At 33.2% G+C, this 19998-nt stretch overlaps 1 protein-coding gene and 1 long non-coding RNA gene across 2 annotated transcripts in view; one reads left to right on the top strand and one right to left on the bottom strand.

Annotated features, from left to right (window-relative positions):
• Positions 1-2412, top strand: part of LOC142333215 (ATP-binding cassette sub-family C member 4-like) — a 112484-nt gene extending 110072 nt beyond the window's left edge. Inside the window, exons 28-29 of the mRNA XM_075380197.1 lie at positions 62-172; positions 1582-2412. Of these exons, the coding sequence (XP_075236312.1) occupies positions 62-172; positions 1582-1599 (129 nt within the window). The 3' untranslated portion in view covers positions 1600-2412. The remainder of the gene's footprint in view (positions 1-61; positions 173-1581) is intronic.
• The window catches only part of LOC142333218 (uncharacterized), a 131456-nt gene that overhangs the window by 8898 nt on the left and 102560 nt on the right, over positions 1-19998 (bottom strand). The window lies entirely within an intron of this gene.

Genomic DNA, 19998 nt, shown 5'->3' with positions numbered 1-19998 from the left:
TATATTTAAATAATGCATCCATTTACCTGTTAAAAAAAAAGTTCTGTTAATTATGTTACAGGAATTTGATCATCCTCATATTTTATTACAAGATATTAATGGATACTTCTATAAATTAGTTCAAGAAACAGGGCCAGCTATGGCTGAACAACTTGCTGAAATTGCAAAAATGGTATGAACTGTTTACATTTTAATAAAATTATATATAATAATATTTTTAACCAGTTAAAAATGAATAATACTATGTTCAAATAGTTCTTTTGCTGTAAGGAAGTGAGCTGTCACCCGCCTCTCTTGTTTATTGACCTCAGCATTTGATAGTTTGTTTGCGCAAACTATCTCGGCGATTCCTTTCTTGTGTTGTATACCTTAATCTGTTAGTTTTATGTATAAATAGTATTTTGATATAACCATGAAGAATTTACATTTCTAGCAGGCATGTTTTTAAATCTGGTAATAAATACAAAGATATTATTTGAAAAAAAATTTTAAGATTGCTATACCATGATGTGCAAGTTTTAATTCATGAATATTATTTATACATCGGCTGGCCCTCATAGGGGTACCAAGAAGTAATTTCAGTTAAGCTAGTAATTCCAAATAAGCTTGTCAATATTTCTTATAATTTAGTTGTAGGTCATTATAAATTTTTAAGGAAATTTGACAAAAAGCAAAAGTCAATGAAGAAAAGAAATTTAATTATTTTTTTTATTAGGTGTCAATCGAAGAGAAATCACAATTAAAGAATTTTAGAAGATAAGAGGTTTACAGTGATTTCTCTGGAGAAATCACTCTTCGATTGTTAAGCTTATTCACAGACATTGCTCTGTTTCATTTAGTTGGGTGTATAAATTATCATTTATGAATTATAGAAAATCTGAGCATCATTCATGAAAATCTCTGCATTTTAAATTTGGGTTAGGTAGCAATTTCATGACACAATTTACAAGTTTCAAATTCTCTGAAAACATAAATTTACAATATAATCGCTCCTAAGTTTCTCTATGCATTCATCAGAAAACTCAAAAATTAGTAAAATGAATCGTGATCTTGTATGCAAATCAACAATTTTCTGGAATACATTTTTTCTGAATGATCTTTTTCAAATTTCTTTTCCTTATTGTATTAATTTTTCTGAATACATTTGGTAAGATTGTAAGTCACCTTTTTTTTATTTTCAAAATTTTGAGTTATAACAGATCCTAAACCGTAAGTCATTGATAAAAAATTAATTTATAGTGATTTTTTTTTAATAATATATGAATTGTTAATATTATTTGAAATTGTTATGAGTTTTTATATTGAATAATTTAGATAATGGAATAATTTAATCTTTAATAATATTTATGTTATATTCCATGTACTGGAAGGAACTTTTAATCTTTACAAATTGAAGTTTCCTTTTTTTACTTATTTATTAGTATTAATTCTGCAAATATTTATTTTTTATTACACTGTTGTTTTTTTTTTTTTTGTCAAAAGTACTATGTTTTGGTAAGTATTCTTTATTTTTTTCTCAATTTTGATTAAATTGTATAGTATGTTTTATGTTAGTAATTCCTTTTATTTATTTGTTTTCAGAGTTACTTACAGAGATGATTTATTAATACAATCTATAAATTTGATATGTTAATTATTTTTTTAAATTACTGTGAGGAAAAGTAGTAGTAACTTATTTAACTCAAACAGTACTATTAAGTTGTTCTGTATAGCAATATATTTATTCCAGAAATATCAAGAAAATATACATAAATATATATTTCTTACTGCATGCTTACAATGGAAAATTTGGAAATTTTTCAATGATGTTTTTTTTTTTTTTTTTTTGAGGAAAATTATGGAACGTAAAAATCTGCAAAATCCATAAATTTATATTTATTTATTCTGCAATCTCTGATAATGATATTTATAATTTATATATATATATTTAATAATATTTATATATTTTTAATTTTGTATTAAAAATGTATTATATACATATAATTTATGTATATTACCATCTACTGTAGCCATATTAATACTATGTTCAAATGTGTATATTATTTTAGTTATGATAGTGTTTTACATTTCATTTTAATTGTGTTATATTTATTATTATTATGGTAATAAATGTTGTTTCTATTATTTTATGTTTAAAATTTGAACTGTTACTGGTTCACTCTATACTGATTACCAACAGCCTTCATGTTTCCTCACAGGTTTCATAGTTGCTATATCGGCAACTAAATTGGTATGTGACCATCACAGACAAGAAGTCTAATTATAAATATGGTGCAGATGTGTTGTTTTATTGCCATTATAATTCTAGAAGTACATCGTTGAATTTGTTGTAACTTATACTGTTATAATAATCCTGTAGTTTTACTATGTGTGCATCGACCCTCTCAGTTACTTCTACTTAAATTTCACACTTGTTTTTTTATACTGGTTCTAGAATAACATAAAAAATTGAAATGTATTCAAATAATAAAGTGTTACAGATTGAAATAAAAAAGAAAACCAATCTTTATAAGAACAATATGGATCAGTAAGCAAGATGATAATAGCCTTTATAAGATTAAATTAGCATTATTCTAAAACCTTGTCCACAACTGAACAAAGTACAGATGCAAAATATATTCTTGTTCATTTTAATTTATTTTGTTTTGTATAATTATCAACAAAATTATCATTTTTTTTTTTCAGTTTTTATTAAATTTTTATCATTTATAACTATATTCTTACTAAAAAACCAAACCGAATTTTTATTAACAGGATTTTTACTTCCTTGTACGAAGTAAAGGTAGTATTGTGATCGTGAAAAATTTCAGATTTCAACGGAAATATCCATTTTCACCATCCCTGAATCCGTTTTGACTAATCTCGGCATTATGTGTATATGTACATATGTATCTTGCCTAACACAAAAACAATTAGCCGTAGGATGTTGAGATTTAGGACTGTTGTAACATCTAGTTGTGCACCTCGCCTTTTGATTGCAATTTTGGACTTTCTTTAACTGCAGTAATATGAGAGCTTTTCAATGATATATCATAAGTGGTATCTATTTTCATTGGTTCCAGAGTATAGCCAAATGAAATTTTAATTAATGAAATATTTGGATCTTACAAGGGCACATCGGTTCGAATAAGATGTCATCGCCTTTTTTTTTTTTAATTTAAATATATTGATATATTAATAATTATTAACCTTTGATTGTAAACAAATTTTTAAGATAAATAATAATTCAATAATAACAATAAAAAAAAATATGAAAAAAAATCAGAAGTTATTAATGAAATAAAATTCAATATTCTTTTAATTAAAAAAAAAAAAAAAAAAAATTATAATGCAATTTAATAGTTGTACAAGGTTTAACATCAGATTTTTAAAAAATTTTACACCAAATTTTTTTGGTATAATTTGCTGAATCCATGCTTACAGTTTCAAAGTTTTATCCGGTTCACCCCTTTGTTTTCCTAGCTCTACAGAAAAAATTTACAGGGCATTAGATCTTGTCTTTTTATATGTCATTCATAAAGTACTTTTCACACAAACCAATCTCCTGTAAATTTATGATCCAGCCAGGTACATATGGTAAGTTTGAAGTAATACACTACCCCATCTTTCTTGAAAATAAGTTTATTAATATTTCTCCAGCCAGATACAGTGGTCACAAGTATTCTCCAGCATCTGAAGTTAACATTCAGCATTCATTTGTGATGCTATTCACACATGTATAACTGAACTTGTAATAAGTTTTGAATTATAGTTCTTGGTTGTCTGGTAGATCATGTCATTTCTTTTCCATTACCTTATGTCACCATCTTTGCACCAAAGCCTCTGAATTCCATACCTCAAGGTATGTAACAGCATCTGTACTTACTCCTGAGTGGTTAGCCAACCAACCATCTTGTTTTTGCACATGCTGCGTTTATCAGCCCTACCTCACATATTGACCAGAATTATGAAATTTTATTTCATGGTACACATGAATCCCTATAGACAGGACTTGTTTGAAATTTAAACACTATATTAATCAGATCATACACACATGTACTCATACATATAAAGAAAACATATTAGCATTACACACACCATGAAAACAACCATTGCACTTCACTTCATTTGAACAGTTACTCCAAAATATTGATAGATGAAAAAATTTTACGCATAACATGTAAAAGTCGTTAACTCAGCAGACTAAAACAGTACAAAAACAATGCAGTTCAACAAAATTATTTAATGCCGATACAGTATTAGTTGGCTAATGGCTTAAAAGACAATAGACAGGACTTGTTTGAAATTTAAACACTATATTAATCAGATCATACACACATGTACTCATACATATAAAGAAAACATATTAGCATTACACACACCATGAAAACAACCATTGCACTTCACTTCATTTGAACAGTTACTCCAAAATATTGATAGATGAAAAAATTTTACGCATAACATGTAAAAGTCGTTAACTCAGCAGACTAAAACAGTACAAAAACAATGCAGTTCAACAAAATTATTTAATGCCGATACAGTATTAGTTGGCTAATGGCTTAAAAGACAATACTTTTAACTGTAGTGTTGTGTACTACTATGACATGGCTTGACCGACTACCGTATTCTCCAATTCTAGATCCATTCAGTTAATTAAAAAAAAAATAAGTCTAAATAAAATTTGCATATGCTCTAGGAATTTCAAAGTTCTATTACTAACTTTATCAGGAACATTATTGTTTTTTTAAAAACTAAAGAGAAATTCATAATTTGTTTGTTGGACAGAATAGCCAATTACTGTACTAAAAATTTTATACAGTAGATTGCATTAGGCTTCCTATGAATGCAGATATATATACTTACTTAATAGAGCCAATCATATTTCATTGTAAGGAAAGTTTAAATATTTGAATGTCTTTTCTTCACTAGATCTTTAAAATTTTTTGTACTATAATTTTTTTATTTTTTTTTAAAATTCCTTCTGAGCAAATCGTAAAAAAAAATGGTTTTCACTTGTTTTGAAGTTTTATAAAATAGTTTTCCACTGAATTTTGATGAAGTTCCTCACACAACCATTCTATCTGCTCTTCAGTTGTTAAACGAGGAACAAACTTCCCTGCAACTAGATGTATGGTAATGTCATTTTTTCAGTCAAAATGTCATGGCATGATCAAATCGAGATGCTAACCTCTTCTACAAGTTTTCTGACAGTTGATCAGCGATTTGCATGCACCAGTTTGTTAATTTTCTGAATATGGGTGTCATCAGGTGAAGTTGAGAAGGCCTTCCTGATCCAGGGTCATCTTCAATTGACTGAAGAACATTTTTAAATCATGAAAACCATTTGTAACATTGCAAAGAACCCAAAGCATCATCTCCATAAGCTTGTTTCAAAAGTTGAAATGTTTGTGTTAAAGTTTTCCTCATTTCATGAAAAATTTTACGTTGTATCGCTGCTTCTCGGTGATTTGAAAATCACAAATTCCAAAAATCACTAACACATTGAACTCAAATAACAACAACACAAAAGCTAGAAAAGATATTCAACAATCCAAAATTACAGAAGAGGTTATGCAGAACACAAGACTGCCAGCTGCACATCGTTAAATATCTCTTCCATTGGCGCATAATTAAAAATATTGGTTATTTTCTGAACAGACCTCATATTTTTCAGAACTTTATCCTGGAGATAAAATCTATGAAATATTATAAGTTCTTTAGATAAAGCCCCAAACAAAAAAGTATGATGTGGTTTTAAAGTATAGAATCATATTTGTGTGCTTCAAGAAGAACAAAAGTTAAATCTTCTATTCTGAACAGTACATAATAATACTCAGAATTTTCGTGGATCGAGGAAACTGTGATAAAGCCTTGATCAGAGCAGCATCACAGAATACAGAATTAATTATTTAAAATATTAACACATGATTTAATATTGATAAGTAAATGAAGATACTAAAAATAAAAAAATAATTACAAGATAATTCACAATTAATGAAAATCATGACTGCAATTAATGAAAAGTCATGGTTGCATGACCTTTTTCCTCTTAATATTAAAAGAATTTAGAGATCAGCTAATTCGGTTATCAGAAGATAGTGACACCACCCGTACAGCAACAGTTTCTATAAATATTTTCAGGGAATTTTTTATCATCTGATTTCATATATTGACATATCTTTTTAATGACAATAGTCTAATCTTATTGTGAGCAATTCTTTTTCTTTAGGGCTATCTCAAAAATTAAGTCTTTAAAATTGATTGCGTTCAGTTGAACTGAAGGATTTATGTAATAAGAAATTATAGTGATACAAAAAATAGATAAAAGCTTCCGAGATGAATCAAGTGAATGTATGAAAAAGATAGGAAAATTTTGATGATTGAATGTGAAGTACTAAACAATTAAAAATTTCAGTATAATAACTATTTTGTTTTTACTGACATCAGAACCGTTGGATTTATCTGCCAGATTCTATACATACTAATTGTAATTCATTTACACGCTTAAATAGTGGTGTTAGATTGTGTTTAAAATAGTTAAAATGTTTACCATTAAAAATCTATATATTCTCAGTTGTTGAAAATCCTAACGGAATTAATTTCTTATCATAAAAAAAGAACAGATTACCAACTATAATATGGGGAACTGAAATAAATATCGGTTTTAGGCACGCATATTATTGCAGCTTGTTTCAGTTGATAAAAGGAAATCGTTTCCTTTATAAAATTCAATTTTTTTCATTATATTAGATAAATAAACATAGTACATAAGATCATATGAAAATTTTTTAACTACTAATCCCTATAAAATGTGATTTATTAATAAGATATAGTTAGTCAGGTAAATATCTTATAATGTGTAAGCAGGTTTCTTATCATTAAAAACTTGCTGACAAGATTACAAGCCTTAGATATGTTTTATTTTAATAGTTCCTAACTAATCACCAGTAGGAATCCCTGGATTTAACCATTAAGCACTTCACCGTCTGGTTTGGTGCCATCCCTCTGACAAGGAGATAGATACTGTTGATCGATAATGTTCAACTCTTGGTAAAAGTTGTCTAATCTCCTGAGGAATTATGGGTACCTGAATTATAAAGTACTTCTTTAGATGGGTTTTTTAATTTTTTTTTTGGGCATGCTTTTCTTATTTATAGTTTCTTTTAGGTAGATCATTTCTTTCTCGTTACTCAATCCTTTTCCGTTCTTTTATTCCTTCTTCTCTTCCATTAATATTTGTTAGTTGCCTGCTGTATCTGTGCTAGTATCATTTAGATCTGAACATTACTATGTCTTTGGTATTAGTGTTAAAGATGAATTTGAATGCAATTACTATATAGGTAACCGATAAGCAGCTACCTAACCTCATAAATAAGTAAATCTTAAATCGCAGTCTTAATGCAGTTTTGACATCTGCATAAACTGTTTGATTATTTTTTTATTCTTCGTGAATCATTCTTTATATGAAATATAAGTTATTTGTAAGGTTTCATTCTATTTTGAAGCGAAAATTGAAATGTAATTTGTTGAATACAAATATTGTTTTTTGTTACATTAGTCCAGGAGTATGATATCAAATGGCAGTGCTGCTATATATTTTGTTAATGTGTTACTTTGCAATTGTTTTGAAATTTTATAAGAATAATTCAACTAGGAGACTAGAAACATTAGTTTACAAGCAAAGGACTAAAAAATATAAAGTAAAATTAAATAAATTAATCTTGCAAATAGTCATGGAAGTGGATGAATCCATTAATAAATAGGCCTCTTTCTTTTTCTGTTTAGCCTGTGAAACCACCGTAAGGTATTACTTCAGAGGATGATATGCATGAACGGAAATGAAGTGTAGTCTTGGACAGCCTCAGGTCGACCGTTCCTGAGATGTGTGGTTAATTGAGACCCAACCACCAAATAACACCAGTATTGACAATTTAGTATTCAAATCTATATAAAACTGCCTTCACTAGGATTTGAACCGTAGAACTCTCGACTTCAAAATCAGCTGATTTGCGATGACAAGTTTAACCGCTAGACCAAACCCGGTGCATTAAATAAATAGACCTATTTTAGAGTTATTAGTACACATCTAACCTCCACATACACATAGCGTAAAAATGCAGCTTTCTTTCACACATTGCATCATCTAATATACCGGCCAATATCTGCGCAGAAATTTTCATTAAAATATGTCTGGCATTGCTAATGGTAACCTACCAACAATTATAGACAAAAATGCTAAATAAAACATTAAAAAAAATTAGGAATGCGTCTGGTGCTAGAGAACAAATCTCTGTAAATACATCAACCAAAATTAACCTTTTTTTTTTTTTTTTTTTTATAATAATTTTTAGTTGTACAAAATCACACACATTTTCAAAGGAAAAACTTAATGTATGGTATCAACTTAAATTCAAAGTAACGCACTCATTCGTAACTTACAACATATGAGGACCGTTCAGAAAGTTCTCGGCCTGACAAAAAAACAAGATTATTCTCAGATTTTGTTTTTCAACTTAGTCACCTTGCAATTCGTTATATTTTGACCCATGACTTTCCAAGTTTTTAATATACTCAGTATAGTGCGATTTGTTAAATTCTGCAAAATAAATGGTTGTCTTAGTTTAACCTAATCGTTTGAAGTATATCTTACTTTGGTGACTTATTTCTTTAGGATTGGAAGAAATAATCTCTGGGAGCCAAATGCATTTAATTTTTAATGCATTAGCAGTGCCACTTGTATACATGATAAGATAACTAATTGATTATTTGTCGCTGTTAACCGACTTGAAAATAAATTGCTTAATTTTGTTTTACATTAATAAGTTTTTAGTTTCGTTTATTTAATTTGAACTGTTAAATTGTTCGACCATAGTGAAACCACTGATTCCATCAGACAATTTACAAAAATTTGATTCATAATTCGTTTTATTTGACCTTTTCTTAATTAGTTAATGTGTAATTTAAAGGTAGAAGATGTAATTTTTTAACTTTTAAGGTAAAAGGGTTGAAAATTTAGTAATACGCTAAACAGTGATCGCTCGTAACTAAAATTGGTGCGAGTGCTGCTCCAGAAAATTTTTTTATGGGTCTTTTCAAGGCTAAAGTCTGTAAAATAAAAGAACCAGAAAAAAATGAATCAAATAGAATAGCTGGAAACAGGATAATAATCTAATTCTACACTTTATCAGATTCAAGAATATGGCACACGGTTTATAAGCACAACCAGGGTCGCTACTACGGTAGCGACAGTTCTCTCTCTCTCTCTCTCTCTCTCTCGCAGTATCGCTTGCAGCTTCCTATGTGCGCATGCGCACAACAGCTAAACTCCACGCCCCTGGAACTGTGAAGCGCACGGTTCCATACAAAGATTTTTGTATCTCTTTCATAAACTGGGGAATGGCTACTGACATAAGCTTAAGCTATATATTGTACAAGTATAAAGAAAAAAGGACTGTTATATTAAATGTTATCGATAATATAAAGTGGAAATAGGAGGTGCTGTAGTTCCACAGTGTCTATATGCGAGCCGCCACTGATAACTAAAGTACAGAGTGATTCAAAGAAACGGGAAATTTTGAAAGTTGTGTTGTTAGCCGTGGGCGATTGGTACCACTTGATAAGTGGCGCCAGCCTCTCTAACCTAACCTGCCATTTAGTTGTCATGGATCCTTGGAGTGGTGTGCAACGTGCATTTGCTATCAAAGCGTTTTACAATAACAATGACAGTGTGGAGGGAGCGCGTAGAGAATTTCGCCGTCATTTTAATCCGGGACGGCGCGACCGTGTTCCATCAGCCCGTGCAATTAAAACACTGATATCTAATTTTGAGAAAACCGGTTCGGCAATGAAAAAGAAACCTCCAGTCGTGAGCGAACCGTCCGTACACTACAGAATGTTCAAACTTTACAAGATGCTGTCATACGAAGTCCACATCGGTCAATCCGTCGTCTCTCAGCATCTTTACAATTGCATAGTTCAAGCGTTTGAAGAATATTAGTGAAGGACTTGCAATTCCATTCATGCAACTTGCAGATCGTCCAGGAACTGAAACCGAACGATGCAGTTGTGCGAGCACAATTCTGTAATGTAATGCTTCAGAAGATAAATGATAACGAAGAGTTTGTTCACGAACTGTGGATGTCAGACGAAGCGCATTTTCACCTCAGTGGATTTGTTAACGAGCAAAATTTCAGATACCAAGAAAATCCTACGCAGTTACACCAGCGTCCGCTGCACAGCCAGAAAGTGACCGTGTGGTGTGCTACGTCATCTTATTGTGTTATAGACCCTTATTTTTTTGAGGATGACAACGGTCTTGCGATTACAGCGACGTCGGCTCGTTACGTAGCCGTGCTTGAAACCTTTGTTGTGGAACAACAAAAGAGATTTCCACCGATTCTTAACACAGCCTGTTTTCAACAAGACGGAGCAACGTCACATACTGCACGAATATCGATGGCAGCTGTACGCCGATTGTTTGGACAACGAAACTGTAACATTAGATGGCCTCCCAGATCGCCTGATCTCTCAGCTTGCGATTACTTTTTGTGGGGTCACCTTAAAAGCAAAGTGTTCCACAGTAGACCTGCTACAACGGAAGAACTGAAGGCAAAGATCCGAGAACCAATTGCGGAAATTCCAGTCGAGATGTTACGTCAAACCGTGAACAATTTAACGAAGAGACTTTGTGAGTGTTTACGTAGAAGGGGAGGTTACCTGCAAGATGTCATCTTTAAAAAATAAACTAAAATGTATGTTTCCTAAAAAAAATTTTTCATTAACGTTATTTAATTTTTAAAATTTCCCGTTTCTTTGAATCACTCTGTGTATATACGAGGTTAATTCTTTCGATTAAAGTCTTTTCGCCGGAAACTACATGAGTAATGCTGTTTCACTGCGTGAAAAATGTTATAAAATTAAATACTTTTCTCTTTTATTAATATCTGAAAAGTGACTTGATTTTATTGCTATTATTTCACTCTTAATTAATTTAAAAAAGTAATATTTCCCGTTATCTATCAACAGTTGAATTAAAATGCTGAATATAATTAATTAAATAGATTACATAAATTCAGTTTTGCATTTAAAATTATGTACAATTTTTTAAACTATAGGCAATAGGTCGCGTTATCAGTATTAATTTGTAGACGTCATCTATCTACTCGTACGTTCATAAATCGCTGACGCCACATAAATTCACACGAATAATAATTCAATATTATACTTTATTTGTGCTAACTGGTTTTTTCTACCTTTATGAAGTTAGACGGCAGGTGCCGTCAGTGTCATTTGTGTATGGCTCTACTTTAAAGGATCAACGAAGTCGATTATAATATTTTTAGAAATTTGTTTATATCACCGCTACTCATCGGATATAATTGTTGATCCAGCAAGAACATAATCTAGCTTAAATAATAACTTTTACGCATCTCTATTTCAAGTACTACAAAAAAAAAAAGAAGCTCTTTAGTCTGATTGATAATAATCAGCAAATTACTATTGTTGGGGAAAACGCAGCGAAGATTGTGTAGAATAGTTTTATTGTGCAAATATGCAATCGCATCTTCGTTATTTATTAGCTTATAGAATTAAGAATAAACAAACGTTGCTTTTGTGTGATCATCATAATTCTGCTGAGACGCCCCATGTATCAGTGCCGATTCACAACGCGGCCATATCTATATACTAGGCTGTATTCGTTACTCATAGAGTGTAGTCGTGTAATCAAACGTTTATATAATGTTATATCTTCTCAGTTACATTAAAACCCTTGATCTTTTCATATGAACCTTTTTGTTCTTGTGTTCAGATTTTTTGTTTCTGTTATTTATTTAGTTTAATGTTATTTAAAGTTAATATAATGTAATGGAGGTAGATGAATTTTGTTATTTGGGAGGTAGAATTACTAAAAATGGACGAAGCAGGAGCGATATAAAATGCCGAATAGCACAAGCTAAACGAGCCTTCAGTAAGAAATATAATTTGTTTACATCAAAAATTAATTTAAATGTCAGGAAAAGATTTTTTTGAAAGTATATGTTTGGAGTGTCGCTTTATATGGAAGTGAAACTTGGACGATCGGAGTATCTGAGAAGAAAAGATTAGAAGCTTTTGAAATGCGGTGCTATAGGAGAATGTTAAAAATCAGACGGGTGGATAAACTGACAAATGAAGAGGTATTGCGGGAAATAGATGAAGAAAGAAGCATTTTGAAAAATATAGTTAAAAGAAGAGACAGAGACTTATAGGCCACATACTAAGGCATCCTGGAATAGTCGCTTTAATATTGGAAGGACAGGTAGAAGGGAAAAATTGTGTAGGCAGGCCACGTTTGGAATATGTAAAACAAATTGTTAGGGATGTAGGATGTAGAGGGTATACTGAAATGAAACGACTAGCACTAGATAGGGAATCTTGGAGAGCTGCATCAAACCAGTCAAATGACTGGACAAAAAAAATATATAATGTAATCTTTTTAAGTTTACTGGAACATGAGTGTATTGTATTCCTAGATTTGTGTCTGTACGACTTGAGTTATACCATTATTCTGATACCGGTTCAGCTGATAATAGTGAACGATTATTGATACCCTCCGATAAAAAGGTCGCCAAAAAAAGCCCTTCATTTGTGAGGAAAAATATCATTTTAAATGCTTACCCAAGCGAATTACAGAGTAATCCCATAGCGTTGATTTCGGGTGTCGTTAATAAAACTGCTAACGTAAGTGAAAGTTGTGCTGCTTCAATGTACAATTGATTCGCGAGTATAAATCTACTAATGAATTACGATCTCCTAATAAACCTGCAGATCAATTGAAGAAAAATTTAACGATTTCGATAAAAACGCGTTTCATAAAAAAGTACACGAATTTTATTTTCGAAACGAACTGCTTACAATAGATAAAGTTTTACGTGTTGTAAATGACGATAACGATCTGCCAATTTTCCAAACAACTTTTTATAAATCTTTAAAAAAGTATAAATTTTAAGTACGAAAAACAGGCCCGGGAAAGTGCTTTAGTTGACAGGTATGATATTATCATATGGCGAAGACATTATCTCACTGAAATAAAGAAAATGAGACAAGAAGGCAGTAGAATATATTATATGGATGAAACGTTGATCAACGAAAAGTTTTTATGAAAAGATAAAGCTTTTGGGAAGTGCTTTAGCGATGCGTTACTTCTCGAAGATAATTCGGTTTTTGTCTTGCACAACACATTCATGTAAAAGGAAAATAATTCCAACCGTGTCTTGGAAAAAATAATGATAACAAAATGCGGCTTAGTTTAAAAGGAGTGATTTTCGAAGAGGATGAACTTAAGGTCCAGTTATTGGAAAGGGTTTCGCATATTAATAGTAATTTTACGTTGTATAAAATTGATGAGATAGCAAGATCGAGTGGTGAAACTGTGCTGCGATTGCCTCTTTATCGTTGTGAATTCAACTCAACCGAGTTAATTTGGGGACAAATAAAAAGTTACGAAGGGTCAAAAAACCCTTATTTTAAAATATCTGATGCTTAAATATTTGATAAAACGGACCAGCAAGAATGGAAAAACTGTATAAAACGTCACGGATACTGTTGAACCAAATTATTGGAAATTGGAAAATATAACAGAAAGAAAAATTGGGCCATTCATTGTTATATCAATTTTCGACAGCACTACGGATTTCTCGCAATAAGATGGCGAAAACTGATATAATTTATTGTCATAGAAATTTAATCTAAAATATTAGTGAAATTTTACTGTTACTGGACGATTGATAATTTCATAACTCTTAAAAACTCAAGGACACTACGTAACAGTAAACAATTTTAATTAATAAAATACTCATGGGTTATCAGATGTGCCGAACAAAGAAATATTTATTGATCATTTAACATGTCTTAATTTATTAAAATAAGTCGTTTAATTGTATAATTTTTGTAAAATATAGTAGCGCGTGGTTACTGAATATTAACGTCAGGTAGTTGTTTTATATGCTTCAGGATTTACAGCAGATGTTTGTAAATCAGCCGCATGAACACTCGTACGCGCAGTTTGTTTATTTAAACTTAGAGCAACTGAATTAGGTATAGAATTCTATATGCCAAACGATAAAGTTAATTGTTTATTAAACTGTACACCGATCGAACAAAAACTGATGACTAAGATATCTAATTAATCTTAGTCGTGCATGAGTGTAGTCATAACAAATTATATCATAGAAAACAGTGATATATTATAAGAACGATCATGATAAAACATTTAAGGTGTGAGATACAACTAAAAAAAATAGTCTACCACATTTTTTTCGTTTTATAAATACGAAATTTTACCTATTTGTTTTAAGAAAAATAAATGGATAGGCCAACCTTACTTACCCAAAGTGTAAACTGCGTTTTATTTTACAACCGATCGTTGGTTCTGGTCGACAATATTTTCTTTGTTTCCGCGAGATATCCTTTCCCAATACATCCAACTGCCTTAACCCAAAATAAAAATGCTTTAATTTACTTACAAATGTTAGCCCTATGCATTCGTTAGTTATAAATATAGGGTAGGATCAAAAAGTAGTAGGACTGAATTTCTATAACGCAAACTGAGCGGTAGGGCGGGAGGGGTCGGACCACCTGAGCGTAGTAGTGGGGAGCCTTCCGAAGAGACCGATATTTTTTCCAGTCGCCTGCGGGCAAGTGGAGAGTAAGCACGTTGATTTCCGTGAACCTCTGTTAAGAAGTATCGTCGCGATCCGAGATGGATAAAAATCTCGAGCAGCGCTATGCCGTTAAATTCTGCGTCAAACTCGGGAAAACCGTGACGGAGACCCTCGGAATGATTAAGGACGCCTACGGGAATGCTGCTCAACAGTGTTCGAGTGACATAAGCTGTTCCGGGAGGGGCGGGAGCTCGTCGAAGACGACCAGCGCGCCATGCGCCCGTCAACTTCAAGGATTGATTAAAATATGGCGAAAGTGAAGACGCCCAAAAGTTCTTACCCCCTGGACAGACTGTGAATGCCGGTTTTTTGCACGAACGTGCTTAACAGGTTGCGCAAACGCGTCCTTCGCGTGCGGCCAAATAACACCGATTCTTGGAAGCTTCACCACGACAACGCGCCGTGCCACACGGCGCTGCTGCTGAGGGAGTTTCTGGCCAAGCACAGGGTTGCCACGTTGCCTTTCCCTCCCTACAGTCCAGATCTGGCACCGCCGGACTTGTTCCTCTTTCCTCGGCTCAAGGGAAACCGATACAGCTTCGTAGAAGACGTCCAAGGGGCATTGAAGGAGATCCCGGAAAGCGAGTTCAAGAAGGCGTAAGCGCAGTGGGAATCGCGTTATACGCGTTGTGTCGAAGCACAAGGGTGCTATTTCGAGGACTAGTAAGGGTTTGTACCGATTAGTTCAATGAAAAATTTTTAATTAATTAAGTTCTACTACTTTTTGATCCTATAATATCTCGTAATTTTAGATAAACTTAAAATTTTGGTTAGAGAGTAGACCAACTTCACATATATACCATAGAAACATTATACAAGGCTCGGCTGATAAATTTTGTACTTATATGCGTAGCATGAGAATGAAAAGAAATAATTGGAACGAAATAAAATATGAATAAAAGTAAAATACCTTAGCTACAAAATGCAGTATTTATTTTTCAATATAATCCCCGTTTACCGAGATTTTAACCAACATGTGACAAGTTTTTGCATTCCGTCACTGAAAACTTCTGGCAGTCATTCTCGGATGCAAGTGGCCACAGCTTCCTTCACCTCATCGTCGGTGGTGTAATGATTACCTTTGAGGTCAGGGAAAAAGTGGAAGTCGCAAGAAGCTAAATACGGCAACTATGGCGGATGCGGAATAGGCTTAAACTTCAGCTTGCGGAGACGCATCAGAGAGTTTGCGCGGTACTCATCGTGCACAGATTTTACGGTAACCCAATTCTTCGATAATACGTTTTTCTTGTTTAGCATCCGGTAATTACCTTTCAGATAATACATCAGAGGGTGATATCTATGCGTGTAAATGAAGTGTAGTCTTGTACAGTCTCAGTTCGACCATTCCTGAGATGTGTGGTTAATTGAAACCCAACCACCAAAGAACACCGGTATCCACCGATCTAGTGTTCAAATCCGTGTAAAAATATCTTTACTTTGCTAGGACTTGAACGCTGGAACTCTCGACTTCCAAATCAGCTGATTTGGGAACACGCGTTCACCGCAAGACCAACCCAGTGGGTTCAATAATATGGCCTACTCGTTCTTTAGACAACTGAATAATGATGCGTTGCTGGGTGATTTGCCGGTCATTTTGAAGCAAATCCTCCACCTCTTTTCGATGTTTCTCGTTAGTTACGAAACTGATCGTCCGCTGCTAGGTGCGTCCTCAATTATTGCTTTAGCAGCTACACATTCGCGAAATTTCAATGCCCATCTATTCACAGCACTCCTGTCGACAGTTTCACTACCGTAAACCGGTTTTAAACGATGAAAAATATTCGTATGATTCACATTTTCTGTTGTTATAAGTTCGATCACTGCGCGCTGTTTTAACTGTGTTGACATATTTTCTGTACTGGACTCCATTTTAACTGCTACTGAAAAAAAAAACCGGTAAACGGATTTCAACGCATTATTGCAGGCTTGTAGAAGGGGGGATTTAGCTATCATGTGCTACCACACCCAATTCGGTAGTATCTTTTATCTTCTTATAGTACGCTAGTGTGCAAAATTCATCTGCCGAGCCTCGTGTGTGTGTGTGTGTGTGTGTGTATATATATATATATATATATATATATATATATACACACCTACGAGGCTCTTCATATATATACGAGGTTGATCAAAAAATACAGTGAATGAATTTTTATAGCGGCAACTGCTGACGCTACATCCATATGCTGTAATTAGTCCAATAGCGTGATCAACTGAGACAGGCAAGGACAAGTTGTAACACGTTCGAGCTTGCCAGTCAGCTGCCAGAGCCGCTAGAGTGAGGTTGTGTTTATCGTGTCTGTCGCGCAACATGGATTTTGAACAACGCATTAACATTAAGTTTTGTTTTAAGTTGGAAAAGAGTGCCAAAGAAGCTCACGAAATGTTAGAATCGGTGTACGGCGATAATGCGGTAACTTTGAAGACTGTGTACAAGTGGTATAACCGATTTAAAAACGGAAATGAGTCTGTTGAAGACGAGCAGCGTGCGGGACGTCCAGTAATCTCAAAAACAGTTGAAAATGTGGAAACAATGGTTCGTTCAAACAGGCGAATGACTATTCGAGAGGTATCGGAAGACCTTAACATCTCGTACGGATCCGTTCAAAGCATTTTAACTAATGAATTGCAAATGAGGCGAGTGAGTGCAAAATTTATTTCCAGACTTTTGAATGATGAACAGAAGGAAAATCGTGTGTCAGTTTGCACGGAGTTGAAGGGTCGTCTTCATGCAGATCCGGACTTCTTCATGGCCAAAATTGTAACTGGAGATGAAAGTTGGGTCTATGGCTACGACCCTGAGACCAAAATGCAGAGTTCCCAATGGAAATCCGGTTCATCTCCTCGCCCTAAAAAGGCACGTCAGTCAAAATCCAACATCAAGGTCATGCTCGTTTTTTTTCGATAGCGAGGGCATAGTACGATCAGAGTTCGTTCCAAGGGGAATAACTGTAAACTCTGAATTTTATAAGGGTGTACTGCAACGTTTGCGAAACGATGTACGAAGAAAGCGACCAGAAAAATGGACCGATGGCTTCCTTCTTCACCACGACAACGCGTCGTGTCACACCTCGCTTCTCATTCGCGAGTTTTTGGCCGAAAAAAGTGTTCCTGTCTGTCCACATCCGCCATACTCACCGGATTTAGCATCACGCGACTTTTGGCTCTTCCCAAAAATTAAAACTGTGCTTAAAGGAAAACGTTTTGACACCGTTGCTGACATTGAGAGGGCCACGACCGAGCAGCTGAAAGCCCTTCCGAAAGACGCATTCCAGAAATTCCTCCAGTCGTTGAGTCAACGTTGGGATAAGTACATTACTAGCCAAGGACAGTACTTTGAAGGAGATTAAATCGAATTCTATGTAACCTTATTACTTTTTTTAATATAAAATTATTCACCGTATTTTTTTATCACACCTCGTATATGTGTGTGTGTGTTTGTTTACAGAATGATTAACGAAAAATGTAACACACTTTCAGGATATGTTTTACTGTTAAAAATAAGAAAGAAAGTTCGTATAAACATAGTTTCGGAAACGCTTCATTAGCGAGTGTCGGTTGAAGACTTTTTTTTAAACTAGTGGCTTTAACGAGGAGGTCCTATAAACTGGCCTGGCCTCAAAGGTCGTTCGGACTGCTGCCTGTGGGACCACTTGAAATCATTAGTATATAAACAAAAGTGTAATACTAGTGAAGTGTTAATCATTAGAATTCTAGGTGCGGTACAACTTATGCAAAGCAACCTGTTTAAATACGGAAAGCTACTAAAAATACTGTTCGTTGAACCGAGTACGTACTGTATCCACTGTAGCAGAGGACATTTTCAGCAGTTTATTTAATCGTTTTGTAAGTTGATTTTCTTTCGTGTTTTTATTTGTTATTTTTCTAAAATATTTCTTTTTTTTTAATATTGAAAATTTTGTTTCGTTTAATACCTGATTAAAATCTGTCACATTTTGATATGTTTTGTTTTATATAAATTTGGAAATTCTCACGTGTGTATTTAGTTTCTGGGGAGCTTTATTCAGAATCAAATTCTCTACAGGGTTTGTTCACAATGTCTCTATGTTTATTACTCATCTAACAAAGTTATTTTACACGAAACATAAAATAGTGTGTCTTTCGACCCCATTTTTTGTCTTTTACCTCTCTCTCTCTCTCTCTCCCTCTCTCTCTCTCTTTTCCTGTTTAGCCTCCGGTAACTATCGTTCAGATAATTCTTCAGAGGATGAATGAGGATGATATGTATGAGTGTAAAGGAAGTGTAGTCTTGTACATTCTCAGTTCGACCATTCCTGAGATGTGTGGTTAATTGAAACCCAACCGCCAAAGAACACCGGTATCCACGATCTAGTATTCAAATCCGTGTAAAAATATCTGGCTTTACTAGGATTTGAACGCTGGAACTCTCGACTTCCAAATCAGCTGATTTGGAAAGACGCATTCACCACTAGACCAACCCGGTGGGTTTGTCTTTTACCTCAGTTTTCTCAAAAACTACAAGTATAATAAAATTTTGGGAACTATTTTTTTCAATTTTTCAGGTCAGATTGAATATAAAACGACTAAATTTACTACTTATTTTGGGTCCCAAGAATTACACACTGGCTTAATTTTACCGAAAGCGCTGAAATAAGAACAAAACCTTTCACCAGCCGACACTTGCTAACGAAGCGTTTTCGAACTTATGTTAATATGAACTTTATATTTACCAGTAGAATGTCCTGAAAATTTGTTACATTCATCGTGATTTACTTACGACGGAACTTACATAACCTATTTCTTCTACTCGTGAAAATAATAGAAAAAATTCATATAAAATTATGTTCTAAAATGCTTCGTTTGCGAGTTACATCTAGTAAAATATTTCGCTCGGATTTCAGCTATCCCGTTGATACGGGTTTGTATTGACATTTTTAAGACGTTAATTAAGGGGCATAATTAATGATTTCCTATGGTTTTTGACCTGAAAAAAAAGAATAAAATGGTTGTATTTGCAGTAGTTTTTGAGAAATCTGGGGTGGAGATCAAAATAAATTAGGGTAAAATCCTATTTTTTATGTTTGACTACAATACTTTGTTAAATGGGTAAATAAATACGTAAAACTTTTAAACTTGTAGAGAATTTAATTCTGAACAAAATGGTGTAAGATAATATAAATTAAACAAAGAAGTTAGAAAAATTTCAGTTTAATCTTTTATTCGAATTTACATAAAACTAAAGGATATCTAGCGGAACTAACGGAAATATTATGAAAACATTCTTATCTAAGGATCGATTATAAAATAGTTCACACTTTGGGTAAATGAAGTCTATCAA

Source organism: Lycorma delicatula, chromosome 12 (assembly GCF_047948215.1).
Source record: "Lycorma delicatula isolate Av1 chromosome 12, ASM4794821v1, whole genome shotgun sequence".
Taxonomy (NCBI): Eukaryota; Metazoa; Arthropoda; class Insecta; order Hemiptera; family Fulgoridae; genus Lycorma; species Lycorma delicatula.
The sequence above is the reverse complement of the archived record's forward strand: the minus strand, read 5'-3'. Positions and strand labels throughout refer to the sequence as shown.